Source organism: Brachyhypopomus gauderio, chromosome 17 (genome assembly GCF_052324685.1).
Source record: "Brachyhypopomus gauderio isolate BG-103 chromosome 17, BGAUD_0.2, whole genome shotgun sequence".
NCBI lineage: Eukaryota > Metazoa > Chordata > Actinopteri > Gymnotiformes > Hypopomidae > Brachyhypopomus > Brachyhypopomus gauderio.
Window position 1 is genome coordinate 13,628,891 of NC_135227.1, and position 15,810 is coordinate 13,644,700.

The following is a 15,810-nucleotide window of genomic DNA, read 5'->3' on the forward strand; positions in this document are numbered from 1 at the left end:
TATATATATATATATATATATATATATATATATATATATATGTAACTAGGTAGCCTCTAGCCAGACTTAAAATTCATGGAGGTAAGGCAAGCACCTAACTAACCAAACTAATTTGCCCTAAAACTTGGCATGTGTAGTGCTGCGGACAGTAGTGTTGTCCAATGAACAGCATTGAACTGCAAACATCTTGTGCTGAGTCGGGGGGAAAAAAATTCAAATACTCAGCGAAGAGTAGCCCCCCCCCCCCATCCCTTTGTGTGCTGCCAAGGGTGAGATGACCCCCTGATGCAGAATGAGTTTGCTAGCTCCAGTTTTCTCATGGCACTCCTACAACAGTGTGTTTGGAAGCTGCCTGCCGTCATTGCTTAATTAGGCGAGGACTTGATTATTTTGCACTAATTGACAGCTAATTAAAGGCCTGAGGGCACATCGGATTGACGTTTGTCGGTGTACTGAGGCCTGACGAGGTCAGGGCTTTGGCTTGTTTTCTCCTTGATTTCTGGGTTTTCCCCCCACTTCAGGAAACACACCCCTCCCCCACAGGGAATGATGCCCCCTCTTTAAGGAGAATGTCTGGACAAGACCTTTGCTGATGGACGGCTACCAGTGCCGGGAGCCATTGTGTGAATGCTGGGGCACTTGGCATTGTGTCAGACTGCTAACTGGTCGATTAACATTGCTTCATCTGCAATAAGTGAGATAATCAACATCAACAAGTGTGTCAGTTAGAATCTACAAGTACAAATATCTAGTGCAAACAGGTCTTACCATTAAATTTAGCTATTAAGTCAGCTATTAACAAGGCAGAGCTATAAACTACAATCAATAATTAACACATCAGAGCTATAAGATATAATCAGCACATATTCTTACATTGTTGAACACAATTTGAAGAGAAGAAAAGCACAGAAATATAACTGATGCCGAGTAGGATTAAGAGTGGTGTTGCAGGTTTGGTAGCAGAAGCCTCCATGGTCTGTGTGAATGGAAAAGACAATTAGCGGCTTATTAGAGGAGGGGAGAGCTGTACCTCTTCAAGTTAGAAAGAGCAGGAGTGAGCGCACCCCAAGCATGGCCAAACCTTTTCGACATCTCCAGCAGAGAACAGTCCAGGTCATTGTCTCACCTAATTACACTCGCCAAAGCATTCTTTGTTACCCGTTCGGCATGCTTGTCTGATTCCCTCTTCCCTGGACCACTTGGTCCAACATCGCTGGAAGTGTGCTAATTTGAGTAAAAATGGTTCTAGTAATTATGTCAACCCTCATTAACGGGGATGACAATGAATAATATTATTTTTATGCAACGTTTTGGAGGGCCTTGGAACTTTCCAATTCCCATTAAATACAAGGGATGGCCTTGCACTTGTGTGGATGCCCACTCATGTCAAAACCTTTTGCATGTCCAGACATAAGGAAGAATGCTAATGAGGTCAGTCTATGGAATGGTAGAGGTATGAAGTTATTGCCCTAATTAAAACGTTTTGACAGTGGCACTTAAACACTCCATGTTTTAAGCAAGCTTTATTTAGGATGCTTCACTTAACACCTGATGAGAACCTTACTGGCCTTTCTGGACACCAAGTTCTTACTTTTTGTCCAAGTAGCTGACTAATGCCAATTACCTTTATTAAAGAAGCTAAGCTAGTAACTTTACATTTAAAACAAAGGCACAAACAACTCTATTTAATAATTTAAAAAGCAATAATGTAATTTTATTAAACAATGAGTGTTGCATTCAAAATAATGCTGAGGATAACCTTAAAATAAAATAAATATACATGAGACATTAATGAAAACTACTTATTCTGGAAAAGAATCTGGTATACGTTATATATACAAAACCTGCATTTGTAACAATATATTTATTGACTTATGTCTTAATTCTAAGCAATCAAAATATTCACTCTGTCACTGCTATAGAATCATGCTATAAACTTTCTGCTGGTAGCGGAACAGCACACACACCAACAGTTACACATACAGTCTTCATTTTTTGGGTCTCTCCAAGATGTTGAGGAATTTCCCTCTCGTCATTTCTCTGGCTGTGGAGGAAAAAAAGAAACAATGTGAACATAATACTTTTAAAAACAGAGGAAAGGGTAAAGGTCAATGTACTACCATATTAGCTCTCAGGGTCAGGCACTTAGGAAGAGAGATAAATGTAAAGAGAATGTTCAGTAGCTTGCAACAAGAGCACATATCCAGGAAGCACGCTGAACCAGCCATTCTTGATGGAGATATCAATGAAGTGTGCTTTGTTTCATGTAATAACAAGATTCAGAGGCTCAGCCTCCCTGTGCAGATCCACTGTGCTGGAGCAGCCTCTGATTTCAGAACCTATGATATCAATTGCACCAACAATGTCCTTAGCCAAGCAGTTGTGCAGAATGGACAGGTGTTTAATGTCAGTGAGTATTAGTGGTATAGGAAGACATAGCTAAATAAACATTCTTGAATCTCTTTCATTTGATAAGCTTGTCTGAGCTAATGATTTGAGGTGGTATTTCAGGTTTTTTTTTATAGCAAAACAATATTTTTTTTATTTTAAGCAAATCTACAAGCCTTCAAGATAGATATGTAACACCTTTCTTAAAAATTTGTTCCACTAACTACATCATTTTAAACCATGTTTGCTGCTATAATCTACATACACCTACACTCATTGGCCATTTGATTAGGTACACCTTGCTAGTACTGGGTTGGACCCCCTTTTGCCTTCAGGACTGACTTAATCCTTCGTGGCATAGATTCAACAAGGTACTGGAAACATTCCTTAGAGTTTCTCTGGTCCATATTGACATGATAGCATCACGCAGTTGTTGCAGATTTGTCGGCTGCACATCCATGATGAGAATCTCCCGTTCTACCACATCCCAAAGGTACTTTATTGGATTGAGATCTGGTGAACTCATTGTCAGGTTCAAGAAACCAGTCTGATATGATTCGCGCTTTATGGCATCAGAAGATGGGTACACTGTGGTCATAAAGGGATAGACATGGTCAGCAACAATACCCAGATAGGCTGTGGCAATGACACAATGGTCAATTGGTACTAATGGGCCCAAAGTGTGCCAGGAAAATATTCTCCACACCATTGCAGCACCACCACCAGCCTAAACCATTGATACAAGGCAGGATGGATCCATGCTTTCATGTTGTTGAAGCCAAACTCTGACCCTACCATCCAAATGTCACAGTATCGATACTCATCAGACCAGGCAATGTTTTTCCAATCTTCTATTGTCCAATTTTGGTGAGCCTGTGTGAATTGTAGCCTCAGTTTCCTGTTCTTAGCTGACAGGAGTGGCACCTGGTGTGGTCTTCTGCTGCTGTAGCCCATCTGCCTCAAGGTTCGACGTGTTGGGCATTCAGAGGTGCTCTTCTGCATGCCTCGGTTGTAGCGACTGGTTATTCGAGTTACTGTTGCCGTTCTATCAGCTCAAACCAGTCTGGCCATTCTCCTCTGACCTCTGGCATAAACAAGGCATTTGCACCCACAAATCTGCCGCTCACTGGATATTTTCTCTTTTTTGAACCATTCTCTGTAAACCCTAGAGATGGTTGTGCGTGAAAATCCCAGTAGATCAGTAAATGCATCGAGTTGCTGCCATGTGATTTGACATTTGCGTTAATGAGCAGTTGGACAGTTGTACCCAATAAAGTGGCCGGTGAGTGTATATGCATATACACGTGTATGTAGGTTATACACATACATACACATGCCTCTGAAAATAGCTTCTCACACATTCTTAACTTCATTGTGACTGGACTTTGCCACTGTTGAATCCTTTTCAACGGTGAAAACACTTTATAGTCAACCTCCTATACAAGTCCATTGTATGCAAAGCTTTTGATATTACAAACTAGTGTACTGTGAATCTAGACTCGGACACTGAACTCTATAGCACCCTCAGAGAATTCATTTGCCTTCCTGTGGCTTTCCTCATAAGTCCTCTTCTGGCTCCAATGCAGGATTTTGACAGCAGCATTTCCATCGATGCACTCAAGAATATCCAATTCTTGGATTTTATTTTTTTGAGCCTTTTCCTATCTTTTGTATGTTTGCAGGAGTACATATAGATGTTACATACCAAAAATTGATTCCTTTTAAAAAGTCATCAGGTTCATCTGGAATACAAATGAAGACTTTAACTTTCTCTCTTTAGCTATTTCCTTAGAACACTTTTTTTTTTCTTTTTCAGGTTCCTTAACATTCAAACAAATGGTACTTGAATTAAGGGGGCCTTTTACTCCAGAAAAATAAAGGGTCACAACAGAGACAAATTGTAAGCTAGCCGGTGTTACTGATAGGGCAATATTGTCTTTAGAAATCTGGAGCTTCAGCACAGGTGTTGAATACTTTTCAGTTAGTCATTTGTCACACAATATTTTCTTACATAACACCAATATCGGTGAATGAATAAATTTTGAGGCTCAGTCTTTAATACTTTGTGCTTTGTCATATTTTATTTTTAAAGTGTCATTTGTAATCCAGACAAATTCAATGACATTTAAAGAACCTGAATGCTTATTCAAGGCACAGCATAGTTGAGACTACTTAGGATATGCACACGAATTATTAAAGTAAGTTTTTGGGCAGGACAGGGACCAACAGCACTGCAGTAGAGGGTTAGCCAGTATTTTGAACTGTGGCTAATGGAAAAATGCACTGGATTGGCTCTCGATGAGATGAGGCTCTCGGCATGGAATAATAATGCCAGGGGTTAGCAGCAGTTGCTTCACCTTGAGGTGCCCATCATTGGGTTAAACATGATGGATTCACCCTAATTAACTTCTTGGTGCTGTCTATTCAAATAACACAAAATAAAATAATATGAGAAGCAAAGCTGGTCAGGCAAGGTTCTACATGTGAATAAAACCATCAAGGACTAAAGAAAATTAAGTTGACCTGCAATTACTGCTAAAGAAAAAAAAAGACACTTAAATTCACTTAAGTGAAACATAACAGTGAAAGCTGGCACCAAACATACATGAGAATTTGGTTGTTGGTTTGTGAAACTAATGATGGTGGTATACCAACAGACCAAGTTCAATGTTTTCATGACACAAAATAACATTTATAAATTCTGTAGAGAATGTTAAAAACAAATGCAGAATTTTGGAGGAGATCTTGCTCCAACCAACTACCACATTTAAAATATTTTTTTAAGACTAGATATAGTGAAAACACTTATGGCTTTTATCACTTTTAACACTTATCTAGGCTGTTACTTATGGGTTCCTAACAAATCTGGTCCAATACGTATGTAGCCAGCTGACACAGCTTTCCAAGCAACTGTAGGAACTTTGAAGACTAATAACCAAGTAGAATTATGGTAACTATTTGCCATGACCAAGAACACATTTCATTTGTTTCGCTCAGCTATAAAAGATAAAGCATTACAACCCACAGAGACCCTCATCCATAAATGGCACAAGATTCAGCTGGGATTCTTGTGACGAGTGCACTGAAATCAAACAGTTCATTTCATTCTGAAAATACATGCTGCAGTTCTAAAATCAGGCAATATATTGCATGTTTAATTTTAACATGTCTATTTGAAATGTCGTCACAAAGACCTGTGTATTGATAAATACGGCATAAAAGGTTTATAAGCCTATTATGATGATAACAAAACAATCTGTACAGTTAATCAGTGTTAGAGAGCAAAAAGAGTAATAAAGCAATTTCCATCATAGAGTAATTCTATAATCAGTGCAGATTAGACTTTCCATTTGTCAGCATGTATCTTAATCTCCATTTTGAGTCCATGATAGTCCCACCAACAGCTTGTTAAATAGGCCAGTGGTTTCTGGAGCAGGCTGCAAATAGGGCCCGGCATCATAGCTGAACTCTTCCCTAGCTTTTTAGTATCCATCCAAACTCTCACTCATTTTCTGTCCAAAACAATATGGGAGCCTGTCTGGCTCGGTTCCCTCCTGCCCCGTCCCCCTCCGCCGCCCCGAGACCTCGCCACTAGAAAGCACCCCTCTGATCCACTCATTAATTAGATTTCCATTTATCCTCCAGTCCCGTCAGCGCAGAAGGGAAATGATTTGCATTGAGTGGGTTAGATTAAAAGGGGGATGAAGAGGGTCCAGTGAGCTAGCCTCTTCCTTTGGCACACACCCATACACGTACACACATGCGTACACATGCGAACAGGAAAGGAAGATCAATACTGATTAGCAGGAGTTAGAGATTTGTTTAGTTGATTAGAAAGGTCAATTACTAATTCTGTACTTAGTTAATCAGCAACTTGTCCCCTTTGACGTCCATGTTAAATGACACATTGTGGATCCGAGAGCCTATATTTTCTCCTTGATGTATGAGAAACGCTCATTCAAATCAGAGCCAAGCAATCCTTCTGCCATTTTGTAACCATAAAGTAAAACTATATTCAACACAATATGAAAAGTGTTTAACCAAATATTAACAATTTAAAGTTACATTTTGAAGTCATAACATTACAGGGATACTTCAGATACTACTTTTGAAAATCCAAATATTAAAAATGTCCTAATTTTTTCTATGACCGATCGTCATAGGGAAAAATGTCAATCTAAACAGGATCTAAATAAGCACAATTTCACAATATCAGAACATGTCTGTGCAAACAGTGCTTCTTCTTCTCATGGGGTGTAAGAGATCTATGTGAGGGATTCTCATTGCAGCAAGATGGATCCTTTTTAACCCTGAGAAGAAAATGAGTCCCCAGACCAGGCTGAAAACCACCTCTTAGACCTGACTGCCCCAATAGCTTTCATTAAGAGTCAAACACACTAGTCGTACCCCTGTTGTGCATCTGAAACTGCCACTTGGCTATTACAGGGTGTAATCTTTATTTAATGGATTTAACATCCATATTCACTGCCTGAATCTCAAGAGACCAGGGAGGAACACTGAGGACACACGCAGACACACACGCATACACATTAACCCACACCCACTTGTCCCCTGCCTCGAAACACATACACCTGACGCTCATGTTTGTGTTCAAAATTCAATTACCCACTTATTGATACTTCACAGGGATATTTAAGATGCAGACATGGAGAGTGATTTCCCAAGGGAGCCACTGCTTCCTCTTAATGTCCCAGCCGAGAGCTCTCTGCTCCTTACCCCTCCCATCTCTGCTCCACACCACGAATCATTACACACACACACACACACACACACACACACACACACACACACACACACACACACACACACACACGTGTCCGCACACATTCTCACCCCCACCCCTGCCGGAGCCTATGCCTGTTCAAGAGGTGTCCTTATTAATAGGCAATCAGTCAAAATTCATTCATTAAAAAACTTAAAAGGTTTCACACGGACACTATGATTAGCTTGGAAAGAAAATCCAATGAATTCCTAATGTATTTATGGAAATGAGGTGTCATTTTGGATCTGTTGACAGAGGCAGCACAGAGGACAGAGGAGTGAAAGCGAGCTGGATGCGTTTCGTTTACCCGACGACTGAGCCAGCTGAGCTGTGCACACTCTGTGAATGTATGAGTGTGTGTGGGTGTTGTCTAGCTCCTGTACGATTTAAGCTTCTTAAGCGAAGATCGCACACAACAACATTACATATTTGGCCACTGGAAAAAAGTGATATGACTGCATAGGTGCACAGAATTGTTTATTTTTATCATGCCATTAATGACTATTTGCTTTGACGTTATCATAGATAAGCAATAAGAATTACACAACGCCCTTTTCTTGTCATGTCAGACCTGGCTTACATCATACATATAGCTGCATATTTGCTACTGGTACAGAAAATTGCTGCTTTATTTGCCATCAAGCCGAGGAGGAGGAGGGGGAGGAGTGAGGGACGAGGAGCGCGTCTGGTGGAGGAGAGTGTTCACCTGGCCCTTCTCGTCATCTGACAACACTTCATAAGCACTGGCCCCTGCGGTCGGCGTGTCTCTGATGGATTGATGGAAGCCCATTACTACTGTGGGGTGGTGTCCGTGCAATCATATTCAGCGTCACAGTGCACTTAATAGAGCAGAGATTGATCTGGGGGAGGGGGCAGCAGGCACAGGGGCCATTAGTGGCGGACAGGTGTGACCTTCAGGCTTGCTCCAGGTAGAAGGGCCCAGGGAAGGTGGGGCTGGTGCCACTGGTGCCAATTACCAAAACCAGGTTCAGGGAGCTTTTAAGGACTAAATGTCCTTCTCGTTCTCCGTTTGCCTAAATCTGAAGACAACCCTATTTAATCAACTTGAAAAAATTGTTTTTAGAATAAAGGCACTACTGGCTAAAAGTACATTAATTGCACCACACAAGGAAGAATTAATTGTGATAAAAATAAAAAAGGCAAGATATTAAGACCTATACTGCTCAGTAACATAAGAATCCAGCAAAATGAGAAATTCTGTTTTAACCTGGCACCAAATGTCTTTAATGCAATATTTACAAAAGCAAACAAACAAACAAAAAACACCAAGACCCACCTCATGTAATCTAATTCCTTTGCCATGTTTTGTCGTGGGGACACAAATGTGTTACGTCACTGACTCGCCGCCAACCCCCTTTGCAACAGCAAGCATTAGTAGTATCATCAGCTTTGCTTGAGGCCTGTGTGTCCCAGAGGGCCACTCTCCATTCAATTACCTTCAATAACAGCACTTATCAGTGTACTGACTGGCCCTGAGGGAGGAGAGGGTCCTGATGACCGCGCTCGGCAGCCCCCCGACAGCAGCATTCATCACAGCCCCTGAGCAGATGGGGACTGGTGGGGGGGACAGAGGCCTGGGCACGCGTCAGCTCCTCCGAGAGTGCAACTGTTCGGCATCGTTCGGCCCTGGGAGGGGAGGGGGGATTATTCCCCATGGGAGAGGGCTTTGGCACACACCTAGCTACCATACACTCAAATGAATGTAGCCACATGCTTCTATGCACATCTAATATAGGCTACTGATACTGTTGTTTTTTCAGTACAAACTAACTGTTGTTAATCAGTACAAATCTACTCAAGTAAAAATATAATAAATCTCTTTACTTATGGAGTAGCGAACCTAACAAAACTGCTTCATCACTGCACTGAATTTCAATCCATAAAATTTTGCTGAGATATCATTATGAAAATTAGACTGTCAAAAATCTAACCAGAGTGCAAACACACATACACACACTGCACTAAATGATTTTACTTAAAACAAATACAACTCCAAAAGTTTCAGCCACTTATGTGTCCTCCAGCCTTCAGGGGTGAGTTTTCACTGCTCGATTACGTTATTCCCATTAACAAGCTCAAGACTTTATTGGCCACCGTGCCTAGGGCACAGTAAATCGTCCACACCCTCTCCCCCTGTCCTGATCACCCTCCTCTAGCCCTTCGCCAGTTCATTTTCAAGGCACTGAAGAGTGAAAGAACCATGATGAAAAAGTAGCTGAGATTTACAAGGCTTCCCCTGACAGCCAGGAAAAGGAGGAAAATTAAACCCCACTACTTTAAAGGGTGCTGGTGTTAAGCACTGCTCAGAAACGAATAATAATAACTAATAATAAACATTATTATTAAGGATTTCCAAACTCAGAGTACCATGGCAACACGGATTACTTTCTCCACCACATGAAAGTGTCCTCACGCACTCCATAGATTACTTACTAATTGGGAAAGAGGAAACAATAATCCACAATGCAACAAAAAAGACATGTATTATGGTGCACTCAACACTGACACCTTCACTGTTTTCCAGTACACTTACAACTAAAAGACAAATAATGAAGTAAACATTTTTGTAGCCTCTGGTTTAGTTGTATTCAAACCAGCCCTAATGGAGGTGTATACCATAAACTGTATATGAAGAGAACCCCTTCATACAGATAAGATTTAAATACATGTATATATGTTTAGGAGAAGAGGGGGGTGAAGAACCTTTCAACAAAAATCCTTTGTTTGAAATGAGGAAAAAAGGATTGGGATATGCCAGAATATAAATTCACCTGATATGCTGTGGGAGAACACCACAAGCCATACAGAAATGGTTCCATCTGGAAGACTGGAGCCTCGAATCTATAAAGTACCATGGTAGACATCCTCAAGAAACACCTGCAAGATGGAAATGGACCCAACCCAACAGCTGAAATAAAAAATAAATCTATGCCTGGTCAAAACTTTTGTTAAATAATAAAAATATGCCTTTCCCAAACAATTCCAGAGTAAGTAAGTGTGATTGTGTCTGGACTCATACAGGTGGAAGGTCTACATATAATGTAATTTCTTTCAGGCTTCATTTGCAACAATATGCATCACAATGTGAGCTATATAGATTTGATTGGTTTAAGGATTTTTCATGATTGCATAGAGCTAATACAGAGCAATGCGAATGAACACCAAGCAGAGGCACAAGGTATAAGCCACTGCTAGAGGACAGCTAAATTACAAATGACTAAGCATCTGATGAAGCGAGAATTGATGAGTGTTTCGTTGGGCCAATAAGAAACAAATATAAAATCACAACTTTTCAAAAAATTCTCAGGGTAGATGATACACATCCTTTTAGTTTTTTTGTTAATTCTTGCAAATCAGTAGTGCAGAAGTGTCACAATGAAAAAAGGCTCACTGCTTATAAAAACAAAACATGTGACGGAATAGGAGAGGGGGAAACCACCAAAATCAAAACAAACAAAGAGAGACAAATATTCAGTGTATGCTATTTACAAGCTCTCTAAAAACTGCCGATTAATGAAACGTGTAACTTCTATTTTTTGATGTACTGACAATATCAATTACATACTAAGAAAAGCATATTGTGAAATAAATGACTATAACGTATAGCACCGCCTAAACTAAGTCTACTGAAAAGACAAAACTAAATTGCCTTGTTCATTGAGTGGTAAACTACAATGAAACAAATCAAATTTGGTATAGATTATGCACCTACTTTAGACTACAGCACAAACACACATGCACCAGTTTCCTCTGTGCAAAATTAATCACCAAATACCATTAGCAGGATTAGTCAATACTGTTTCTGTATTGGTACTTTCAAAATGTGACGTTATCTTAATATTCTTAATAATGCTCCTATACAAATACCAAAAACATTTCAACAGCGTTTTAATCCAAGGTACATTATTAATTACTATACACATTTTCATAATGTATGATTTGATGTTAATGCCCTACATGAACAGACATCATATGATACATACTTCTTAGTTAAAACATAACAGAAAGGAGGTTTGTCTGGATTCTTTTAAAAGTTATTTCTTACAAATGCGCAATCACAAGTCCACAAATGATCAATGATCATAATACTATGATTATGTGCCTTAAATTACTTAAAGTCATGACAAATTATGTTTGGCATAATCTCCTGTTAAATGAGCCAACTTTAATCATGGCCTTATGGAGGAATTTTACAACTCTGAACTGAACTCACATAAGCCACCTCTGTGCTCTCACCACATCAGTGAGCTCCCAGCACTACTGTGCTGGATGCAAAAACATTTAGATGCAAACTAAATGAGTTTATTTTTCAATTTTGATTTTTGAGTTTTTAAAAAGCATCATACATTTTAATGATTACATTATCTGAGATATGCTAGTTTTGGAGATCATGGAGTTTCATGGCTAGCTTATAATGAGACCATGGACATTATGAGAAGAATAATAATTCATGACAGACATATAAGAACTTACCTGTTCCTACTAACTGTGCCATCTTAAAGCCAAACCAACAACTCGCCTGTTCCTACCAACTGTGCCAAAGCAATTTGTCTGAAGCACTCTTCCTCTCAGGGACTATTAGTTCTGGTTACTAATGCAGGCAAGTTGAATAATTTAAAAAGATGTTAAATGCCCATCTTTGTCCTTATAGAAAATTGGAGTGATGAATAGTGTTTCTAATCCACACATTGTGCATTGGAGTAAGGCAGAATACAGCAAAGCTGTCGCAATGGATTTCAGAGTTGGAGGTCAGCTGGTCATTACAGTTGTAATACACAACCCACAGTATGGAGATGCTTTTATAGTTTTTTAACAGAAAAGGGGGGGAGCAAGCATAGAAAGTAGAGGTGTGCCAAAAAATCGATTCATATATCAAAAATCGATTCTCATTTACTACGATTCAGAATCGATTTTAAATGTCCCAAAATCGATTCTAAGTCGTGGTGAAGTCTCGCGTTACGTAATTACAAAATTACGCGAAACAAAAAACCAATGCGGAAAATACAACGCGTGAAAAATAACACTCAACCGTGAGACGGAAGGAAGAAACAAAATAACAACAGTAACTAAAAAACAGCGCGGATAAATGCAACGCGAAAACGAAACCAAGGACACCATCAGAAGTAACTGGCAAAAAACGCTGCAGCAAAATAAAACCCTTCTCAAAAATAAAGGCAAAACGGATAGGAAGAAATACAGGATTGGGAAAACTTGAGATGAGTCAGGAAGCGACGCATGAGATACTCGAATAAGTAAAGAGAAAGCATAACAGAGAGAGGTGGCGAGACACCATTAAACGATAAGCAATCACAGAGAAAGCAGACTGGCTGAGAACGTACGGTTACGTCGGTTTAGTCTGGGGCTAACTCTGGTGCCCCTAGCGACGGCTGGGGGAACTGCATCCGAGCCAGCCCTGACAGCTCGCAAAATGAAGCTCAAGAATTTTGGTAACAACAAAAACCATTTTATTTTACCAAAGCACTTAATTTTTGTTAATTAAATGTGAAAGACACTTAATTTTCTGTATTTGTTGTTCTGTCTTGCAAAGCAGACTGTAGTAGATCATGCAGATTTTATAGACTGAAGCAGACATTTTTATAAATCAAATCGTTTTTTGAATCGAAAATCGTTTTGAATCGAAAATCAATTTTTGAATTGAATTGTGGCCCCCAAAATCGGAATCGAATTGAATCGTGAGATAGTAAACGATTCCCACCCCTAATAGAAAGGATAAAAAACCTGCGATTACACCCAGTAAAAAACAAAGCCCTTATACTTTCAGAGTACTTTTTAAATGTACTACATTGAGGATGGGGGGGGGGGGGGTGTCAATAACAACAAAACCTTGGAGCTCTCATTCACACGATAATAGGAACTGGCATCCACATGGATGATGCAGCTCAACATTGCAAAGTAGCTACGTGCACAGAAGAGTGCCTAAACCATTTTCCTCCAATTGTTTTGAGATTGAAAAGTCCCAACAGGGAGGCAATGGAAATTAATGTGGCTTCCCTGACATACATCACCCAGTTCATTACTATGGGGTAGATATAGATATGACATTTACATAAATTAGTGATATACTTTCAGTAGTTTTTCCATTGTTGGTGAAGTCAAATACCGGTCACGTTTCAATACCTCTAGAATGAACAAAACCTGATTATGCTTAGTGCAATGTATCAAAACATTCTCTGATAGTTTCTTCAAGTCATTGTAAAGAACTACTTTATTCCTTTTTAGCTTTTTCCATTACTTTAATCTATTTCAGTCTTCTGCTTAATTTCCACATGTGTTTGAGGGAACAGGCCATTACAGTGATTCAAAGACCAAAAAGTAATGCCTTTTCTACATCCAATTTGCTATTCTTTAACATGTTCCTTTTTTAATTTCCGACTCTACAGATCAATCAGACTACAGCTGGCTATAACAGCACTATACTGAAAGTAGCAACATTTACTATATATCAGTATGCATGCCATAAGGAACCTCTTAAACATCCATCCTTCTTTCCTTTCAATTCAAATGATTCTTTTAGATTAACAGCACCATCTAGAGGTGAAAATAGGCACTGGTCTGCAAGCACCAAGATTACTTCACAATTGCTGACAAATTCCACTAAATTTTTTTGGTCCCAAGTTTATATAGTGTACTTACATTCTTCCAAGCCCAGCTGATATGCTAGGTTCTGTAGCCCTTTAACCTTTTCCATCAGGTTAGCTGTGGTCAGACTTCCAAGCTCTGTGACAAAAAAAAGTGATTTACAGCAAAATAATAAACTACTGACCCCTTCAATCAAAATTATGTATGATATAAAAAATAAGCAGCATAGTATGCATTAGGAAATATTACCTTTCAGCATTTCAATGTCTTCTGCCTCCAATTCTGCCATCCATTTGGGTGGAGAATTTGTAATTGGCTAGAAAATAACAAGAAAAATAAACACATCTTCTGACTGCACAAATTAACATTATTAGTGAAGGATATGAGTATTATACTCACATTTTTAAAAGAGGCAGCAAATTCAGAAACCCCTGGCACTGTTGCAAAATATCAAATATGACAATTAAAAATCAGAGAATACAATTAGTATATGATCAAAAACACGTTTGATCTCATATTTCCCGTAACATGCTCCACCATACATTTCATAAATTGGGGAAACTTATCTATCTATATTCTATATCCTCAAATAACCAGACTAGGCAACTGTGCATTTTTTTCCTTCTGCTAGTTAGAATTTGAAGTACCTGGGAAAGCGAAGCAATGTCATCAAACAGGTAGAACTGTGTGAAAAATTCCAATGCCCTTTTTGGGAACTTGGGGTATCAAAAGAAAAAAAGTTAAAAGAAACTTACACTGCTCTGGCCACAAGTCAGGCGAAGCTCGATCAAGTTTTTCATAGCTCAGCAAAGAGGACTCAAAGTCCTCACCTACAGACAGAAATTGTTAAACAGTGCCATCCTAATGATTAAAGTCAGTGAATGCTGCACTTTCTTTGTCAGCTGAAAAAGTGAGTTTCTCGAGGAAAAACAAAGAAATACAATAACAAATGTTTATCCTAATAACTGCAGGTAAGGAATGGCATGTTCTCATCCTCGCACTGTTACACCAAGTTTAAATGGGAAGGATGTGTTAATTAAAACCAATTGATAAATCAACACTACCAATAATAAAGGGTTTACATTTTTCGAGGTCTAATTTTTAAGCAACACTCACTTAATTGTTCCATTTTATTCTATTTCTTCATTTTATTCCAAATTTCATATATTATTGTATTTCTCTAGGTCGCTACTAAGCCAGCAATCCAAATAAAACCTTCAAGCCAGTTAATGAAACTGGTGCTAGTTAGACAGGTAGTGCTTAGTGTGGCATTAAGGCCATTACTAGATAACTAGCTAACGAGATATATATATCCATCTCTATGAAACATGAATATATTTTAGTGCGGTAGCTAGCTAAACAGATAACCTAATACAAAACAGTTATCAATATATACATCTGATAACCATAATTCCGATTCTAGGTAGGTAGCTAGCTAACTAATCATAAATAGTGTGTAAATATGTTTTGCTAACGATAGGTTAGCTAGCTAGTAGGTAGCTAGCACTAATACAGACTCAAAATAGGTGCTAGCTGGCCATTTGAAAAGTAAATGTAGCTTTATTTTGGAGCTACGAACGAACCTACTGAACACAGTGAATTGCACCATGTACATAAACACGTTATTTTAAGCCGTTAACTTCTCTCGTTATGTTCACAGATAAACGGCAGAGAAACTTGTTACTGGAGAGGAATTAAATTTTACCTCCATTTGGAGACGCCATCTTGACAGCAACACACGTGATGTGCGCCAACCAATGGCTCGCAAATAATTAATTGACTGACGTAGCACGTCCCGCCTTCTATGCTCGTTCACGCACACTGCCGGGAAACGCTGTTTGGATTAAGTAATCACAATCACAAGCGGACACCATCGTAATGGATTATCATTGTATGAGATACGAGAGTTCTCTGCGGTAGAATATCTAGCAAAATTGGGTTGATGTGTTTGCCTTTCTGATTCACCTATTCTATGTATATAAACACAAATACAGGAGTAGTGCAAATGGGAAAAAGTT

The 15,810-nt window shown here is 39.1% G+C and overlaps 1 protein-coding gene across 3 annotated transcripts; it reads right to left on the reverse strand.

Annotated features, from left to right (window-relative positions):
* Positions 1 to 1,537: 1,537 nt before the first annotated feature.
* lin52 (lin-52 DREAM MuvB core complex component) lies at positions 1,538 to 15,603 on the reverse strand. Of its 3 annotated transcripts, XR_013121912.1 has the most exons (7): positions 15,498 to 15,603; positions 14,548 to 14,622; positions 14,192 to 14,229; positions 14,042 to 14,108; positions 13,847 to 13,930; positions 9,964 to 10,069; positions 1,538 to 2,044 (listed from the first exon to the last, which is right to left on the reverse strand). XR_013121912.1 is itself a non-coding variant. In XM_076978782.1 (6 exons), exons 1-6 carry the CDS (start codon positions 15,514 to 15,516, stop codon positions 1,989 to 1,991), a joined length of 339 nt encoding a protein of 112 aa, XP_076834897.1. In that variant the 5' UTR covers positions 15,517 to 15,603; the 3' UTR covers positions 1,548 to 1,988. The 3 variants fall into 3 exon arrangements, 2 of the variants coding, with proteins under 2 accessions (XP_076834897.1, XP_076834898.1); XM_076978782.1 differs by lacking the exon at positions 9,964 to 10,069 and having other exon boundaries at positions 1,548 to 2,044; XM_076978783.1 differs by lacking the exons at positions 1,538 to 2,044; positions 9,964 to 10,069 and adding an exon at positions 5,965 to 7,938.
* Between the last annotated feature and the right edge of the window lie 207 nt (positions 15,604 to 15,810).